This window comes from Pantherophis guttatus, chromosome 8, assembly GCF_059756535.1.
Source record: "Pantherophis guttatus breed Tessera chromosome 8, ASM5975653v1, whole genome shotgun sequence".
NCBI classification, from domain to species: domain Eukaryota; kingdom Metazoa; phylum Chordata; class Lepidosauria; order Squamata; family Colubridae; genus Pantherophis; species Pantherophis guttatus.
The window spans coordinates 79,288,246-79,308,350 of NC_142070.1; the positions used below are offsets into that span (position 1 = coordinate 79,288,246).

The following is a 20,105-nucleotide window of genomic DNA, read 5'->3' on the forward strand; positions in this document are numbered from 1 at the left end:
AGCACCGCCCCCTAGAGTCGGGAACGGCTAGCACATTTGTGCGAGAGGAACCTTTACCTTTTTATTGCCAAATAGATCCTACTTTTCCCCCCAAGAATTCACAGTGGAAGTCATAACACTCCCCCTCTGTTTTTTCCTCAAAACAACCCTGTAGGGTTGGGACTGCATGGCATAAAGCACCTGAGAGTCCCTGTAGGCTCAGAGTGTTTTGAACCCAGGTCCCTAAAACACTTAAGGCAGCTCCTTAAATATTATATCATTCTACAGAGCAGTAGAACTACTGCATATACTCATGGATAAGCCAAGAATTTTAAATGCCTCAAAAGATTGGGTTCACCTATGTGTGGGTGGGCACTATATATGGCAATAGTTTTTAAAACTACAGTAATAGATAGACATTAATTTACAACAAGTTCGTTTAGTGACCATTCAAAGTTATAATGGCACTGAAAAAAGTGACATAAGTATTTTTCACACGACCGTCGTAGCATCCACAGACACTGGGCAACTGACTCACATTTATGACGGTTGCAGTATCACCTTTTGCGACCTTCTGACAAGCAGAGTCAATGGGGGGGAAGCCAGATTCACTTAACAACTGTGTCACTATCTTAACGACGGCAGTGATTCACTGAACAACTGTGGCAAGAAAGGTTGTAAAATGGCATAAAATTCGCTTAGCAACGGAAATTTTGGGCTCAATTGTAGTCGCAAGCTGAGGACTACTTCTGTATTGAAGGATAAGCCAAGAATTTTAGGTGCCAAAAAGGCAATCAAAAGATCGAGTTCATCTTATCTGTGGCTGGGCGTATGCCCCAGTATATATGATGATACTTTTTAAAAATACAGTACCCATATTTCCCATATGCATCTGGATAAGCCAACTCTCAAATTTTTAATCCAAAATACCATGAAAAATGCAATTTTCATCATCCTTTGTTTTAAAATTTATGGATTGGCTCATCTGCAGATAGGCTTACCTGCAAGTACACAGTAGTGGCCAAAATTGTGGAAACCTTTTGGGAAAAGTGTATTTTTGAGGTTTGATGGCTAAAGACACCACTTTTTTTTTTCTTCAAGATAATCCTACTCCACTGCTGGAATGGCCTGGGAATAGCCCAGACCTTCACCCAGTGGAAAATCTATGGAGCTGACTAAAGAAACTTGTGACCCAGCAATAAAACCCAGTTAATAGAAGCCATCCTTCAATCTTGGTTTCACATGATAACAGCTGCAGAACTCAAAGACTTGGTTCCCTCCATGGGAAGACATTGTAAGGCGGTAATTCATGCTAAAGGTTATCTAGCTAAGTATTCACTGACATGGGGATCATTTTTGTATATCTTGTTTTTTTCCCTATGTGTTTCATTTTTCTTCTTTATCCTGTAACTGCTATTCTAATAGTAAATCCTTCATAAAAGTTATTGCATTACGTTCTTGATTAAATTATCTTTCCATTGATATATAATGTTATGGTACTACTCCAAAAAAAAAAAGTGGTGCTATTAGCTAGCTATTAGAAAATATACTTTCTCCAAAAAGTTTCTACAATTTTGGCCACTACATATGGTAATAACTAATGCAAAAACACGAAAAATGGTGCCATGATTTAATATTTGCACTGTATCATTGTAGAAATATTTTAGCGGTATAACTGTTTTTTTTTTTTGTTGTTGTTTTTTGTGGGCTAGAAACCTTTCCCTTGCATTGCTAAAAAAGACTGTGCTGCGAAACTGAAGGAAAAACAACTTTTGGAGTTATTCCCGACCATTAACGCAAACTTTTTGATGGACATCTTCAAGGATTACAAGTGAGGCTTTCTTTCGTAATACAATGTGCATCAGTTACGTGAAAGTTATACTGCCTGAAGTGACTCCTTGTGGTGGTGTTGTTGTTTTTAATTTGTCAGTTATTCCTTGGAACCAACCGTCCAGTTTCTCAATAGCGTCCTAGAGGCAGATCCCATAAAAACCGTGATCGCTAAAGAGCCTGCTCAGAATGCCAGGCATTCTCCTAGCAACACTTCAAAGACCCGCGAGAAAAAGGTAAAGGCATGAGCGTTGCAAATCTCTTTTCTGAAAGGGGCTTTTACAAACACTTAAGTGAAGTGGGGGCCTTGATGCTCTCTTGAGGTTGGTTGGTTTTCTTGCAGACATTTCGTTAGGCAAGTAGGGGAACAAGACATACGTACCGTTCAAAAGAGAGAGTCAAAAAGATCACAACACCTCCTGACCAATCAACAGCCGGATAAGCAGAGATTAACATCGAGTGGTAAACAATACCCCAATCAAGGAACTACAAATTCAGTAAACAGTACCCTAATCAAAACACCACCAGGAACACTCCCGCAACATTGACAAGACAAGCCGCTTGTATAGAAACAGAGAGCAAAACCTGCTCCCTTCCAGCACTGATGATGTTACTTAATAGGGTCGTGAAATGTCCATGAGAAAACCTCCGATCTCATAGTGCACCAAGGACCCCACAGCAGTGGTGGGTTGCCCCCAGTTCGGACTGGTTCGCAAGAACCGGTAGTAAAACCGGCATGAGGCCCCGCCCACCGCCTCAGATGTCATCATCGGCGATCTGCGCATGCGCAGAAGCGATCCCGTTGCAAACTGGTAGTAAAGGTAAGAAGAACCCACCCCTGCCCCACAGCCTTTCTCTTCCACCACTTCCTCCTCCATATATTCCATTCTCTTCAAACACTGCTGATGTTCCCTAGTTGGGTCATGAAACTTCCCCAAGAAAACTCAGAGAGCTTGAAGGATTCCATAGTCGTCTTCTCCTTCTTCCTCTTTTCCCTCTTCTTCCTTCTCTTCCTCCTCCTCCTTTCCTTCTCCCCCTGCGCAAACCCTTTCTAACATTGATGATGTTACCTAATTGGGTCATGAAACGTCTGCAAGAAAACCACCAAGCTCAGAGAGCATCAAAGGCCCCACAGTTCCACCCTGAGCTACAAATAGATTGGGATCCTGCAACATTATCCTGGGACGCGTATACTTGTCTTTGTTCGTACAAATAGATTTGTACAAATACATTCTTCTATTGCAGGGGGTCAGCAACCTGCAGCTCTGGAGCTGCATGTGGCTCTTTCACCCCTCTGCTGCGGCTCCCTGTCACTCAAAATATGCGTCACAACCGCCAATGTGCGACAGCAGTCGGCACGCAATTTATTGAGCTTTTCAACCCCCGGCAGGCCAACCATGGATAAATCCAAGAAAAGAAAAGTTTCAGAAGAAAACAACATTTAATTCAACTACATAGGCTAATTTTGTGGCCGCTCGAGAAATAGGCACAGGAAGGGATTTGTGGCTCGCGGTGTTTTCTGTGGGAAATGGGTCCAAATGGCTCTTTGAGTGTTTTAAGGTTGCCGACCCCTGTCCTATTGGCACTAAGTGAAGCTCACTTTTTCACAGTACGGCTTTTTCTCGGTTCTCCTTGAGCTAAGCCAATGAGCTTTGCCTTGAATTGTGTCCATAAACACCTCACTTTTCAATCCCAGGCGAAGAAGACGAAAGAACTGGAAGACATTCTGAGCGAGAAGGGATTCCAAGACACTCAATATCCAGGCTACGAGGACTTCAGGGCCGAGGCGTTTCTTCACCAGCAGCAAAGGCAAGAATGCCTAAGGAAAGCCGGAGAAGCCTATCGCATGGGGATGAAGCCAGTAGCGGCGTTTTATGTACAACAGGTAAACTTTGTTTTAACCAGTGATGAAGCAGCATTTCAGCACAAAGACACCCGTTCCGGAAAGCCACAAACTGCATGGAACAAGAGGAAGCAGGACGTGGTTTCTCAGATGATATAATTCTGTTTTTTGTTTTAAAATGGAGAATGTCTTCCTCCCTTCATCGCCGTGATTTCCTGGAGGCAGGAATCGAGGATCAAATGAATACAGGCAGTCCTCTGCTTACAACCACAATTGAACCCAACATTTCTGTGGCTAGATGAGACATTGTGGTTAAGCGAGCTTTGCCCCATTTTATGACTTTTCTTGCCACGGCTGTTAAGTGAATCCCTGCAGTTGTTAAGTTAGTAACACGATTGTTAAATGAATCTGGCTTCCCCTGTTGACTTTGCTTGTCAGGAGGTCGCAAAAGAAGATTGCATGGTCCCAGGGACGCTGCAACCGTCATAAATGTGAGTCACTTGCTGAGCATCCGAATTTGGATCACGTGACCATGGGGGATGCAGCAACGGTTGTAAGTGTGAAAAATGGTCAAAGGTCACTTTTTTTCAGTCACTAAAGGAATGGTGGTAAGTCGACAACTACCTGTAATCCTGACTCGCTTAAGAAATCTTGCAAGAAAAATCACGGGGGCAAAGTTCACTTAACAAATTTCTCACTTTGCAACTGAAATTTAGGGCCTCAGTTGTGGCCCCTAAGTTGAGAACTACCCATATTTGTGATCAGTTGCTTTTTGTAGTCAGTCACGGATAAATACTCTGTAATAGTGGTGAAATCCTACTGGTTCGCACCGGTTCGGGAGAACCGGTAGTGATAAAATCTACCGGTTCAATGAACTGGTAGTTTAAAAAAAAAAAAAAAAAAGCTACCGATTGGTCCGAAACGGTATTTCCAATGATCAGCTGTGCCGGGTGATTTATATTCGCTAGAAAGCAGGAAATCCTGCTTTCTAGTGAATCTAAATCACGCGGCACAGCTGTCCCCCCATTCGCTGTTCTACTTACCTTCAAATGGCTCCTTTTTCCACGCAAAGCGCATGTTTGGTGCGCATTACGCATGCATGTATGCAGCATGCGTTTTGAGGACAGTATGCATTCACGCACGCAGTGTGGGTCTGGCACACACCGCGCATGCAACGAGCCAGTGGCGACCCGCGGAGGATTTCACCACTGCCCTATAATGTTTTTAATTCCCTCTATTTTTCATTCATTCCTTCTTCCTGTTCCTGCTTCATACCTATGTTCAGTTGAACTGCAGCTACCCGAAACAGATGTAAGTGACCAGTGCGGTCAAAAGACTCAACTCCTTGTTGTGAGACGCTGAGAAGGGTTCAGGTCTTTGCTCGTGGTGGCACGGTGCTCCCTGTGGCCACTATCGCACCTTAAGTTGCTGTTGTGTGTGTTTGCCTGAAGGGTCAGCTTCATGAACAGAAGATGAAAGAAGCCAATCAAGATGCAGCTCAGCAAATCTTTGAGAAAGTCAACGCTTCAAAGCTGCCTATCAACCTTTTGGACCTGCATGGACTTCACGTGGATGAAGCTTTGGGCCACCTCTCTAGAGTCCTGCAAGAGAAAACCAAAGGTAAGAGTCATCTTTGGATGTAAATGTCAGTGTCAACTTGCAAAGCTTTCAAATTGCCATGAGCAGGAGGGAGGGAGAACTGATAGAGCTGATTGATTTCCCTAACTGAAGCTACATTCCATACATTCTTCCTGACCGCAATCAGAAGGAGGGTGTTGGATTTCACAGCCAGCCAAAGTGGTTAATTGGAGAATGTGATTTATGACATGGCCGGAGAGGAGGGGAGAGACATAGGGGATCATAGGGGAACGTAAATCTACGTGGGATTAGTTCTAACTGCATCCGAATATTGCCGAAATGGTGCTCCTAATAAATGACAGTATTTCTTTTGAAGTTCGGCTTGTGGCTCATGAATTAATTAATCGGAAACTTCACAGTCAGCTTTGGAAGCCATATTAGGCCGGAAGTTTCAATGCTGCCACCTTCTCATGTGTGGGAAAGTAGGGGGGGGGATTAAAGAGAGGGGTTGTTAGTAGACATAATAGCATTCTTCCTGCCGGTCAAGGTCAGGGCGATCCAGCATCTGGAGAAGGAGTTGTCAGGGGGCTGGATCGAGATGGAGCAGACGTTGATTGGAGCATGTGACTGACTGGGGGGAAAAGGGGATGGTTTTGGCAGCTTTGACTTAACTGAAGGAAAACCCGGGCTTTTCAGATTTGGGTTTTCCCAGATGTCCCAGTTTGCCTATTCTAGTAAAGAGAACTTTGGAGAAATGTTTGCTTCCGCGTCTTTACTTGGAGTTGCGGTTTTTCTGGAACGCTGACAGTAAACAGATCAATCCTTCCGGAGAACAAGCATGGAAATGAGGTCATTAAGTACCGTTGGAATTAATTGCGGTGCCACAATTGTGGTCTGGGGTGGGAAACATCTGGTTTTTCATTCTTGGCCTCTTGTTCAAAGGTTATTAAGGAGCTGAACTGAAGCAAGATTCTGATCAGAAACGGACTGGAAGCCGGTTTGTTGCCTACAGGTAGTCCTCGGCTTACGACCACAATGGAGCCCAAAATTTCTGTTGTTAAGTGAGACAGTTGTTAAGCGAGTTTTGCTCCATTTTACGACCTTTCTTGCCACAGCTGTTAAGTGAATCATTGCCGTTGATAAATTACTAGCCCGGTTGTTAAGCGAATCCGCCTTCCCCCATTGGCTTTGCTTGCCCGAAGGTCGCAAAAGGGGATCACGTGACCTTGGGACAAAGCAACGGTCATAACGTTGAACCAATTGCCAAGCATCCGGATTTTGACTGCATGACCGTGGGGCTGCTACAAAGATCGTAAATGTGAAAAAAACCGGTTGTGAGTCCCTTTTTTCAGTGCCGTCGTAACTTTGAACGGTCACTAAATGAACTGTTGTAAGTTGGGGACTACCCGTGCAGCCTTTTCATTTCACGCATCAGTCAGGGCTCTTTTCAACATTAGCGTGGTCGAAACTTGTGTTCGTTGGTTTAGGGCAGGGGTCAGCAACCTGTGGCTCTGGAGCCGCATGTGGCTCTTTCATCCCTCTGCTGCAGCTCCTTGTCACTCAAAATATGAGTCACAACCACCAATATGCGACACACGCCGCCACGTGATTTATTGAGCTTTTCGACTCCCGGTAGGCCAACCATGGATAAATCCAAGAAAAGAAAAATTTCAGAAGAAAACAGAACATTTCATTCAACTACATATATTAGTTTTGTGGCCGTTTTAGGAAATAGTCAGGCACGAGACAGTTTTTGTGGCTCCCGGTGTTTTCTTTTCTTTGGGAAACGGATCCAAATGGCTCTTTGACTGTTTAAGGTTGCTGACTCCTGGTTTAGGGTCTCCTGCTTGGGTGGGGCGGAGGGATTAGACTCAGGGGTGGGTTCTAAATTTTTTTACTACCGGTTCTGTGGGCGTGGCTTGTTTTGTGGGTGTGGCTTGGAGGTCGTGTGACTAGGTGGGCGTGGCTAGCTGGTCAGAGTCATTTCTGGAAGGTCCTCGCACTTACAACCAGTCCTCGCACTTACGACCCGACTCATTTGTTTGATTTTAACACTGATCAGCTGTAGGGCGGCCCTTTGAAGCCCCACGGCAAGAGTTTAAACAGTTTTTTTCCCTCTAGTCATCAGCTGGGACTCAGGAGGCAGCAATAGATTGGGGGTGGGACCAAATTACGAGACCGCCTCCTGCCACCAATAGCCTCTCACCGACCAGTTCGCTCCCATAGAGAGGGACTCCTCAGGGTGCCGTCGGCCAAACAATGTCGACTGACAGCCCCCAGGGGGAGAGCCTTTTCTGTGGGGGCACCTACCATCTGGAACGGGCTTCCCCCGGAGTTACGAAACATCCAAGACTTACGCATATTCCGCCGTGCCCTGAAAACATTTCTATTCCAACAAGCTGGTCTGGCCTAACTCTCCCTTTTTAATTGGCTTTTAAACTGGCTTTTAAATTGGGTTTTAAATCTCTTTAGATAAATTTGGATGTTTTTAATCTTTGAGCCTAAATTACTTAATCTGTTTCTTAATAGTTTTTAACTTCTATATGTATTTGTATTTATTATGGCTGTTCACCGCCCTGAGTCCTTCGGGAGTAGGGCGGTATACAAATATGAAAAATAAATAAATAAATAAATAAATGGTAAGAATAACGTGAGCGGATGGGAGGGCGGGGGGGGAGAACCGGTTCGGTGACATCATATCGTCACCGCTACCAGCTCGGCCGAACCAGACCGAACCGGGAGGGACCCACCACTGGTTAGACTAAATGACCTACGAGGTTCCTTCCAATTCTGTTAATCTGCAAGTTTAAAATGCTGAATCTCTGAAGAGACAACGTTTATCGTTCTTACGAAACAGAGTACAGCCTGGCAGGCGGTATACCGTATCTCTACGTGATCACCGGAAGGGGAAACCATAGCCAGGGAGGAGTTGCTCGGATCAAGCCAGCAGTTACAAAATACCTCACCAGCCACAAATTCAGGTGAGTTCTCAACATCTGGTAACCGAACGTTTGCAGTCTACATTTTAACCGCTTCAGGACTGGCGCTCTTGTTTTCTAGAAAGGCTAAATTGATAGTCTGGTCGTGATTCTCTGCAGGTAGTCCTCGATTTATGAGCCGAATTGAGCCCCAAATTTCTTGTTGCTAAGTGAGACAGTTGTTCAGTGCCCCGTTTTACAACATTTCTTGCCGCGGTTGTTAAGTGAATCATTGCAGTTGATTTAAGTTAGTAACAGGGTTATTCAGCGAATCTGGCTTCCCCGTTGACTATGCTTGCAGGAAGGTCGCAAAAGGAGGGGGGTTACGTGACCCGTGGGACATGTTCATTTAGTGACCATTTCAAGTTACAACATCACTGAAAAAGTGACTGATGACCCTTTTTTTTGGACTTAGCAATCGTGACAGCATCCCCGTGGTCATGTGATCACAAAATTCAGATGCTTGGCAACTAACTCTTACTTATGATGGTTGCAGCGTCCCGGGGTCACATGATCTCCTTTAGTTGAGCTTCTGACAAGCCCAAGTCAATGAGGAAGCCAAATTCACTTAACAACTGTGTTACTAATTTAACAACTGCAGTGATTCCCTTAACAGCCGTGGCAAGAAAAGTCATAAAATGGGGCAAAACTCACTTAACAAATGTCTCACTTAGCAACAGAAATGTTAGGCTCAACTGTGGTTGTAAGTCGAGGACTGCCTGTATCAACATTTGGATAATACTATCAAGTGTTTACGTCAGCCTTTTCACAATCTGGTCTCTCTCTGCGCAAGAGCCATTTGTTAAGAGTTTGCAGCAATCCAACCAGCACACAAGTAAATAATTCAGCAGGATTCATGTATAAAAGAAACTTCTCTATATACAGTAATATAAATCATGATGCATGTATACAATACCCATGCAGCAGAAGCCAGAACCAGAAATCACAGAAGCACAGAATCAATATAATCACAGAGGCTGTATAATACAGAGGCTATATTGCAAGGACAAAGCAACTCATATATACAAATCACTATATATACCTGGGCATGGCTTATATACTAAGCCACGCCCAGGCTCCAAGCCATTTGGGTCACCAAACAGTCCCCATTGGCTGACCTGTTACCATGTTTATTCCAATTCATGAACTCTCATACACTGACACCATTGCACCTATGATACTTTTTAAAACGCAACTCGGGTGAAATCCAGCAGGTTCTGACAGATTCTGGAGAACCAGTAGCGGAAATTTTGAGCAGTTCAGAGAACCGGTAGCGGAAATTTTGAGTAATTTGGAGAACCGGCAAATACCACCTCTGGCTGGCCCCAGAGGAGTAGGAATGGGGATTTTGCAATATCCTTCCTCTAGGAGTGGGGAGGGAATGGGGATTTTGCAATATCCTTCCTCCAGGAGTGGGGAGGGAATGGGGATTTTGCAATATCCTTCCCCTGCCATGCCCACCAAGCCACACCCACCGAACTGGTAGTAAAAAAAATTGGATTTCACCACTGTGCCAACTGTATCCATGGTCACACACACAAAAAAATACCGCAAGCCAAATAATGAAACTTAATCCAAAGATTATGTCTCTGCCTGCACAGCTTCTCCCTCACGCAAGCCAGAGAAGTTTTGTTATAACGTAATAATTGAAACAGAAGGAAGAATAGCTTTGTTCCTTCTATTCACTGTTGTTTGAATTCATGATTCAGAACAGTATTTTTAGTTAAATCTTCTTCCTGTTCGGCAGGTTCACAGAAATAAAGTCTGGCTGTTTTAAGATCTTGTTGGAATAAAAAGGAAGTCACCAAGAGGATCGGAAAAGCTGAGGTTACACCAAAGCAGAAACGTTTTAATGGGAGAAATGTGCGACTTGTCCAAAACAAAGTTTCGGTGGAAAGGGCTTAACTGTCAGCAGGTGTTTGTGTCAAATGTGTTTTTCTCTACCAAATCTTCGTGTGTGTGTGTGTGTTTTAATGAGAAGTATTTTTATAAGCCTTCTGCTTATCAAGAAGTATACTCAGTTAACTACCTTCGGAACAAAATATACATTTTTTCAAAGAGAAGCAGGGGTTCCAATCGGAAACGCCTCTGCCCTTTTCAGACTATTAACAAATATCCATAAACACCTGGAATATAGTGCTTTTTTAAAAAAAAAAATGGTCTCTATTCCATTTTAAAGCAATTCTTGAAATTATGGCTGAGCTTACATCGGGATGCTTCGAAGGACTCTACGAGGTTTCGGGTTATAAGAGCTAATGGTTATTTGCCTCTTGGGTGTTTTTTCACAAGAATCCTTGGCTCACTTCCGAAAGGTTGGGGAACGCGGAATGGGTTGCATTTATTTTCAGGGCAAAAAACAAAATGTGGTTGCTTGTATCTCAGCTTTTCAGATCTCTTCTCCTCCTGTTAATCTCTCTTAATGCGTTGACAGGCTGCCTGATGGGGACAGTAAAAAATGTTACGAGAAAGAACAGGCAGGGGCTATTCACTTAGAGGTTTGGCCTTGACTGCTTATTTGGGTGAGTGTCATTTGCTAAGAATTGGGCCCTGTTATTGCAAGGATAATTCACGACTTGGGTGCTTTTGATGCTCCCACAGAACTCAGTATGAGCAAGCCGAGCCTGTCAATATTAAGACCTGCCATTAAGTGCAACAAGCGTTGAACAACGAATACAGAAGTGTACATTCAGTGTATATCTTTGCGTTGTGGCTTCTAGAGATGTGAGCAAAATGCCACCCTGCAATGGTTATTGCCAATACCTCTGGAAAAGAAATATAAGGAGACCCCACCTTAACGCCATAAAAATGACGCAGGTTCTCTTAAAGAAAACACCAGCATCCGTTTTACGACTGCGTATAAAAGATGACCAGTGCTGAGCACATACTCATGTCATGAAGTAGAATAGAAGACTCCTATGGCAGCTATTCCAATTATTCTGCATCGACTGATTTTTTTTTTTCCCCCTCGTCATTTTGCCATGAATTTACAATAGTTTTGTCAAACTAGCATCTGGGAAGTCAAAGCATTATAGTGCATCCATGCAGGTCTTGATGGAATCTTTGTGACCTGGTTTTTAAAATCTTTCCTTAAGACATAATGTAATTGTACATTTGATATGTTGTTGTTGTTGTTTTTAAAAAAAAGATGAGATTGCTGAAGGGAATATGTGACTGTTTATGGTGTTTTTAAAAACACATTTCTGAGTCGGAATATATATAGGGTGATTCCCGAGCTGAATTTCTGCCATGGTATTCAGTTCCTCTCTACCGAACCAATTAAGACAAACGGAAATGTTTTAAGATCATTTATTACTTTCTTGAGAAAAACTGAATGTACAATTTTACGTTTCTCCTTTCAAAATAGAGCAGCAATTTTTTTCCCCCAAATACTTTTCTCTTTTCAATTAGCTTTTTCCTTTTTTTTTTTTAAATGCAGATTTTATGCAAGCCCGCATTGTGAGTTTCAGACTTTTTTTAGATCCTTTTAAAATGGCATTTCAGTAAAAACTGGAACTAAAGAACAAGAAGGGAATAAATTGCAAGCATGCCCAGTAAAAGCTACTGCAATCAGTGTTATCTCATCCAACTCACAGTTGACATAGATTATTTGAAAACTGCCCTAATCTTTCGGACGACATGACTGTGCATCTGGGCCTGTCTTACCACTGTTTGGCTCCCCAGGAAGAAAGAAAAGGGAAAGAAGTGTGTGACTAACCATTTCTCTTGGGACTTATTTTTTCCTGGTGGATACGTTCTGGACATAATGTTCCCATACGGTTCTCCAAAGAGTCCATTGTTATCATTGAAGGCCCAGATACATCTTCTTTCGTAGTGACTTCAAATTATTTTACTCAAGCTGCTTATAGGGAAGGTGGACTCTTCATGAAATGGATCGGATTAAGAACCGTCTTACTCTTCCAGAGAGTATTATGTTTTTATTGTACATTTTTTTCCCCTTTAGTTGCAGTTTGTTTGCTTCTATTACTGTAGTTTGGGACGGGGGCTTTTTTGTAACTTTTCTTCTCCCAGGGAGTAGCAGAGGGCAATGTCAGAACATTCTCCACCCACTCTCAATCAGAAGAAAACTCCCAATTGCCTTTTGTTTTAGGAATATATGGAATTACTATTCCATATATATGGAATAGGGATGGGTAGGGAAAACGAGAGATAAATAATTTTACAGATCAACTATTTTCCAGGTTTGAAAAGCAGGATAACTGGCTGTAAGAGCATATTAAGTGGGGAGGGGGGAAATGTCTGATTAAGATAATTTATTGCTTCAGCTCTACCCGCATTCATTGAGAAATGGGACACTTCTTTGTAAATCTTTGTTATGCCTGTGTTGAACAAAACAAATATTTAGGTATCTGCTTACTTCATTAATGTAATTGTTGAAACAATGCCTCTACAATTATCAGGATTTACATGTTTCTAATGAAAAACTACATTTTGTAGTCTGAATAACATTGATTGCAACATTACAACATGCCCAGAAGTAACATTTGTAATAGAAAACTAAAATTGGGAAAATTCTTATCTTTTAATATGCCAAAATGTATGGCAGAATAGTTGTTTTTTTTTCTGGAGATAGAGGGGTTTAAATCATTTATAATATCCCTTCATGCAAATCCTTCGATAGAAGCTAGACAGGATGTTTTATATTGTTCAAGTAGTTTGCAAAAAAATTTAGAAGACGATTACACAAATAAAACCGGGATTTAAAAACTTAAGAAAAATGAATGCTACAGTCATTGAAATCTGCAAAGATATTAAGGGAAGTCTCCTCTTAAACAGGTTGCCAACATTTTCATAATTACATTATTACTTTACTGGTTTTCAGTAAAAGCAGCATTCAAATTTATTAAAATTAAGATTTTCCTTAGTCTTAAATTGAGGGGGGGAAATGACATTTCCTGTACCCTTTTTTTCATTACCAAACTTATTTAGATTGACCTCCAAAAACTTTAATGAGGTAGGAATTTTGGTTAGGATGCAAGATTTGCAATACGGGCTCTGTTATTGGGGGAAAATGTTTCTCAGGGTAGAAGTTTCTATGAGAAGTGCCTAAGGAAAATAAAGCCTTCCCAGCCCTTTTTTCCTTCAACAGATATAATTGTGAATAAATATTATTAGCATGAAATGTGTGCTGTTAAATTTCACAAAAATGTTTGTTAACTGCCTTCATTCAGATGAACTTAAATTATAATACTAAATAAAAACTACAATGTGAAATATAAATATTAATTTACATCATGCAGCTTTTCCCATGGATTGGTATGAATAAGTGACCGCATACTTAGCTTCCATAATACTTGCAATCACAATAACTTTTGATATGACTGCCAGTTTTGGAAACAACAGACGTATGTGATTACTTACTAATATTTATTCATTTGGCCCTAAATTGCAAGTGAATGTTCAAAGTGATAAAAATATTACCAATCCTCTCAAAAGAAGAACGTTGGAGTCCCAAGTACTGAACAGGAAATAATTTTGCATTAATAGTGCAAAAGATACATTAATGAAACATCCAGTATTGCAGTACTCACTGTCATATTATGGGATATATATGTGTGTGTGTGAATTCCTCTTGTTTTTGTTAAGCGTACAAATCTTATGTAATTCCTTATTTTTTATATATATATTGCTTGGTTGTTAGCACATGGATTTTTTTAAATAAAGAATTTCAAATAAATACCTTAATCAAGAAGTCACAGGTCATTTATTTAAACATTTTTTTCATTTTTCAATCTTCAGTGAAACAAAAGTCCAATTTGCTTTAGAGGAGTAAGCTTTCTATACATAAAGAAAAATAAGATTGTGCAGAAATTAGTGCACATTTCCCATAAACATAGAAGTCTACAGAGGTAGTCCTTGACTCACTACTACAATTGGGATTGGAGTATTTGTTGGCAAGCAAGGCGGTTATTAAGCGAGTTATGCCCAATGTTATGACCTTTTTTTTTGCCACGGTTCTTAAGCGAATCACTGCAGTTGTTTAATAAATCACATGGTCGTTAAATGAATCTGGCTTCGCCATCGACGGCTTGTCGGAAGTGGGGTGGGAAAGGTTGCAAATGGGGACCACATGACCCCTGCTGTGAATGCATTCTGGTTGCCAGGTGCCCGCATTTTGAACACATCATAATGGGGATGTGGCAGTGGTCATAAGTGTGAGGACTGGCTGTAAGTCACTTTTTTTCTCCTCCGGTGCGGTTGTGACTTTGGATGGCCTCTAAATCAATGGTTGTAAGTCAAGAGGATTGCCTGTAAAACGGTCCTTTTAATAGTTCTTTTGCGCCTTAGGGAATTCTTGCACGGCTTGGGGAATTAGCGCCAGGCGCCCTGTTTCGAGCCGTTAGGGCTGAAGTTGATGAGGCCAGCTGTAGTTTCTGGAATGGCGCCAAGGCAGTGGTGAAATGTAAAATTTGTTACTACCGGTTCTGTGGGCGTGGCTTGGTGGTGGGGTAATGTGACGAGTGGGCGTGGCCAACTTTTTTTTTTTTTTTTTACTTTTAAAACCATTTTTTCGGCTGAAGAGGTTGTAAAAAAAATGCTTTTTAAAGCCTCTGACGATCCCAACTGAGTTGCCTGGTCGACAGAGGCTTTTTTTTTCCTTTTAAAAACATTTTTTCTATAACCTCTTCGGCCGAAGAGGTAGTAGAAAAAATGCTTTTAAAAATAAAAGAGCCTCTGATGATTGCGCGGCTCAGCTGGGCATGTGGGGGGCAGGGATTTTGCCCCAAGGGCCACTGATCAGTGGCCTACATGTTGTGGGGGGTGGGAGGGAGATAGAGTCTCTTTTTGTGTGTGTGTGTGTGTGTGAGAGAGAGAGAGAGAGAGAGAGAGAGAGAAGCAAAGTTAGGCGTTTTCCAATGTTTTGACACACAGAGCCCAAAAGGTTTGCATGGCAAATCACTGCCAGAATGGCATTACAGCTGATCCTCGACTTACAGCAGTTGATTTAATGACCGTTTGAAGTTAACGCCATTGAAAAACAGTGACTCGTGATCATTTTTCACACTTACGACCACTATCCTCGTGGTCACTTATTCAAAATTCAGGCGCTAGGCAAGTGGCTCATGGCGGCGGCAGCATCCCATGTGTGTGTGTGTGTGTGTGTGTGTGAACCGATCCCCTTTTGCGACCTTCTGACGAGCAAAGTGCAACAGGGAAAGCCAGGTTCACTTAACAACCGGGCGACTAAGTAACAACCGTGGCAAGAAAGGTCGTTAACACGGGGCAAAACTCCCTTCACAAATGTCTCACTTAGCAACGGGCATTTGGGGCTCAATTGTGGTCGCAAGTCGAGGACTTCCTGTGTTTCGATTATAGGCCTGCAGTGCATGACGGGCAAAGGAACCTCCATGTCGAGTCCTCCATCTCGGCTGCCTGTTCTCTTTGTATCATCACCAGTCGGGGAAACTCCTTGCAGGGTTTCCCAAGCAACTTCCATAATTTCACTTGCAGCCTTGCACAAAACGACAAAGTCAACAGAAAAACCACAAGACAAGCTCGGCGGACGATGCAAGAAGCAGAAACTGTGGCCTCTGGGTCTGTTCCAAAACTGGGTTTGAAAGCGACACAAATTCACCCCCACCCGAAAACAGCTGTCTGTTACCCCAAACTCAGAAATCCAGATAATCCTCCACTTACGACAGTTCTTTTACTGACCATTTACGGTTACAACAGCACTGAAAAAAGAGACTTTAAAGAGACGGCTCCTTTAAAGTTGCAGCATCCCCACGATCTTGTGATCAAAATTCCGATGCTTGGCAACTGAGTTCATACTTAACGACCGTTGCTGTGTGTCCCTAGGTCACGCGATCCCTTGTTTGCGACCGTCGGACGAGCAAAATCAATGGGGTTCAGCCAGGTTCACTTAACAACTGGGTTAGTAACTTCTCAGCCGCAGTGACTCACTGAACAGCTGCAGCAAGGTAGGTCGTAAAATGGGACAACTCCCCTTAACAGATGTCTCACTTAACAGAAACGTTGGGCTCAACTGCTGTCGTAAGTCAAGGACTGCCTGTTATGTTCTCTTGCTGAGGAGCTTCCATATTTACCTTTCAAAACTCTCCAAGCTCACCCCAAAATCGTGCAACTGAAATTCACCAGCAAAAAAATCAATTGGAAGTGTATCTTAGCTTTTGGGGGGGGGGTAGGATTCTCCTTCCCGAAACTCCCCGCTTTCATGTTTCCCCAAATTCTTTTTTTTCTCTCTCTCTCATTCCAGGAGAATCTCGGGTTCCTGGGGTTTATATGGGGCAGAAAAGAGGTGCGATCATGAGATGCGAAATGTATCAAGAAGAGTTTACGAGAAGTAGCTGCGGATTGACTTGAGTTCCTTGGTGGGCAGATTCTGCAGTTAGAAGCTCTCCGGAGCAGAAGAAACCTTTCGCGGAAAGATGGCAGGGAAATATGATGCTCCCAACTCTGCAACTTCCTTATAAGGTTGACGCTGAGGCCACTTAAGAAAATCTTTCCGATACAGCTTTCATGGGCATCGAACACTGAACCAATTGTGACCCCTATGTATTACATCACATCTAGTTCATGCGAAAATATGCATTCAGTATTTCAAAATCAGTTTTGTTTTGGAAAAAACAACAACTCTATAGTCCAAACTTTAAGACTTTAAGACTTTAAGGTTCTGCTTAGCTGGCATTATTAACCAAGCCATGTTCCCCTTATGTCCTTGTATGGCAGGTTCACACGTCTCCCCGAATAATAATTTTTAAAAAATGACACCATGTTAACTACACAAATTTTCCTTAGGATGACATTTATGGTAAATCACAGATATAAAAAAAGCCAGCTGGTATATCTGGGAGCCAATGAAATGAAACTGAATGCCCAAACTGAATACCTCATCAATGGCACTCTTACAACAAACTCACATTCCGATATGTGGTGCGAGTCCTAAGTTGTGGCGTTTGGGTGATGCAGTTATCATGGGTAGCCTCCCTGCATCCGTGCTTCTCTACTTCTGTCTTCTAGTTATCAATCGAAGAAAATATTTGTAGCCCAAGGTCCTTGATGCCCTGAGATAGGATAGGATAGGATAGGATAGGATAGGATAGGATAGGATCGGATAGGATAGAATAGAATAGAATAGAATAGAATAGAATAGAATAGAATAGAATAGAATAGATATTGGAAAAGAATAGGATAGGACAGAATAGAATAAATATTGGAAAATAGAATAGAATAGAATAGAATAGAATAGAATAGAATAGAATAGAATAGAATAGAATAGAATAGAATTTTTTTATTGGCCAAGTGTGATTGGATACACAAGGAATTTGTCTTTGGTGCATACGCTCTCAGGGTACATAAAAGAAAAGATACGTTCATCAAGAATCATAATGCACTTAATGATAACCATAGGGTACAAATTAGCAATCAGGAAACAATATTAATATAAATCATAAGGTTACAAGCAACAAAGTTACAGTCATGCAGTCGTAAATGGGAGGAGATAGGTAATAGGACGGATGAGAAGAATAGTAGTAATGCAGACTTAGTAACTAGTTTGACAGTGTTGAGGGAATTCTTTGTTTAGCGGAATAATGGCGTTCGGGAAAAAACTGTCCTTGTGTCTAGTTGTTCTGGTGTGCAGTGCTCCATAGCGTCATTTTGAGGGTAGGAGTTGAAACAATTTATGTCCAGGATGCGAGGAGTCTGTAGATATTTTCCCAGCCCTCTTTTTGACTCGTGAAGTATACAGATCCTCCATGGAAGGCAGGTTGGTAGCCATGGTTTTTTCTGCCGTTCTAATTATCCTCTGAATTCTGTGTCTGTCTTGTTGGGTTGCAGAGCAAAACCAGATAGTTATAGAGGTGCAACTAGGGAACATCATCAATGCTAGGAGGAGGAGGAAGAGGAGAAGGAGGAGGGTGACGACTGTGGGTCCTTGATGCTCTCTGAGCTTTGCTGTTTTCTTGCAGACGTTTCATGACCCAACTAGATAGCATCATCAGAAGGGAGTGAGGTTGCTTCTAGCACTGATGATGTTATCTAGTTGTGTCATGAAATGTCTTCAAGAAAACAACCCAGCTCAGAGAGCACTAAAGACGCCACGAGGGGCAGAAACTGCCAAACTCAATGCGTTCTTAGATCAAGCTGATTTTCTAAATCCATTCAATCTTCCTAGAGTAGTTACAGCATTAGGCGCTATGCAGACAGATTTTTGCAGGGATACAGAGATAGAGAAAGAATATACCTTACTGTTCTGTCCCCCCTCCTCACACAGGCAAACGTAATACCAAGCATGCCTGCCAATATTTTATTAGGTAAACAGATTAGAATTCTTGGCAGACCAAGGTTTTGGCAGCAAACTGCCGAATGCCTGCCAAGACCGGTTTCACTCCCATAAAACAGAAGAGGACTTATCTTCAGTCCGTTCCAGGAGCAACAAATTATCCACGAGACAAGAGTTTAGTCAATGTTCAATCCACAATATATCCAAGCCGAATTTCAGAGATCACGATGTGACTTGCAGGGTTTAACTTTGTCCCTCACAAAGCCTGAAGAGCAATCCAACTTTTATTCCTGGTGGGGCATGGCTCCGTGACTCAGCTCAATCTCTGGCCCTCCCACGCCTCTTCCATTGCTGCACACGTTTCTTCCTCCAATGCTGCCTGGGATCAAGCCAGGATTCATCATCCTCGCTCCCTATCAATTGGTGCTCCGATATGACTTCCTCCTGGCACATCCCAGGCTGTTCCTCCTGGCCTTCGGATGGAACCTGAGGCATTGCCAGAAAGGAGGGTCCTGGAGAGGGAGGTCTTGTCAATTCCTCCCCATCACCTTCTGAGTCCTCTTCCTCTGTTAGGACAGGCTCAGGAGTTGGGGTCACAATACCTTACAGTGCTCTTCGGTGTCTCACCAGCCTTTGATGTATTGAATGTGAAATCCTAGGGGAGGCAATGTTTCATAATGATTTCTGTACATGTTTAGATTGCCATTACCAGAAGGTGGTGCTAGGAGAGTATTGCATTGTCCTGCGATAATTACATTATTGTACGTTGTTTCTTAGGATTTCAATGAAATCCTCATTTTGTTTAATATCTATATAAAATACTGGTGGGGATTATCTGAGTTTGCGGATTGGCACCGTAAATAGTTCACAGGTGTAGGTTGTTTTTTTTTCTAGAAGAAGAGCACTTTGCATATCCTGCTTTCTTTGAAACTTCAATTACATCATTTGGAGATGTTGTGTCGTTAGAAAACACAACCACAGTGTTTTTGAGTGTCCTGTAAATAGCTTAGAGACTGGCAGAGTGGAGGTTGCGTCAGCTTTGTGATTCATGCTCCCGTATATTCCAGTCGGTAATGAGCATTCGGTCTACTCCTGTTTCATTCATCGCTGTCTTTCGATTTCTTGGTAAGCTAGTTTTGAAAACGTTTCAGGAACTTCAGCCAAGCCGAAGAACTTAAGGTTTTGCCGATGGTGTAATATGATTAATGATGCCACTGCTTCCTGGGGTTGTGTCTTCCGATCCTGTTTTAAAATCAGTTCAAGTGAACTTCCAAGCATTAAATAAACTTGGGGCAAAGCTCAGAATAATTTACGACAGGAAGGTCCAACCTTGGCAACTTAAAACACCTGTGGACATCAACTCTTAGAATTCCCCATGTCCACAAGTCATAAAGATGGACGCCTTAAAATCATCCCTTCCCAAATATATATTTGTCTGAACCTTGAATCATCTTTAGAGGCCTTTCTTTACATGTGTTCACTGAACAAAGTTAAGTTGGTGGCCACGAATGAGAATCCCTTGGTGGTTCTGTGGACTTGTCAAGCAAATGCCATCTAAAAGGGACATTTTGGGGCTCATCTCTTTTTTCACCTGGGCAGGTGATTTTTAAATGTTAAATGCCTGAACAATGTA

The 20,105-nt window shown here is 42.3% G+C and overlaps 1 protein-coding gene across 9 annotated transcripts in view; it reads left to right on the plus strand.

Annotated features, from left to right (window-relative positions):
* Nucleotides 1-16,627, plus strand: part of N4BP2 (NEDD4 binding protein 2) — a 46,408-nt gene extending 29,781 nt beyond the window's left edge. For 8 of the 9 annotated variants that reach the window (XM_034424801.3, XM_034424804.3, XM_034424805.3 and 5 more), the window contains 6 exons: nucleotides 1,692-1,810; nucleotides 1,910-2,045; nucleotides 3,506-3,694; nucleotides 5,104-5,272; nucleotides 8,088-8,211; nucleotides 9,956-13,922. In XM_034424801.3, coding sequence (XP_034280692.2) covers nucleotides 1,692-1,810; nucleotides 1,910-2,045; nucleotides 3,506-3,694; nucleotides 5,104-5,272; nucleotides 8,088-8,211; nucleotides 9,956-10,001 — 783 coding nt within the window. In that variant the 3' untranslated portion in view covers nucleotides 10,002-13,922. Of the gene's footprint in view, nucleotides 1-1,691; nucleotides 1,811-1,909; nucleotides 2,046-3,505; nucleotides 3,695-5,103; nucleotides 5,273-8,087; nucleotides 8,212-9,955; nucleotides 13,923-16,444 lie in introns of those variants that run through there. The other variant, XM_087875443.1, reaches the window with a different exon arrangement.
* The last annotated feature ends 3,478 nt before the right edge of the window (nucleotides 16,628-20,105 follow it).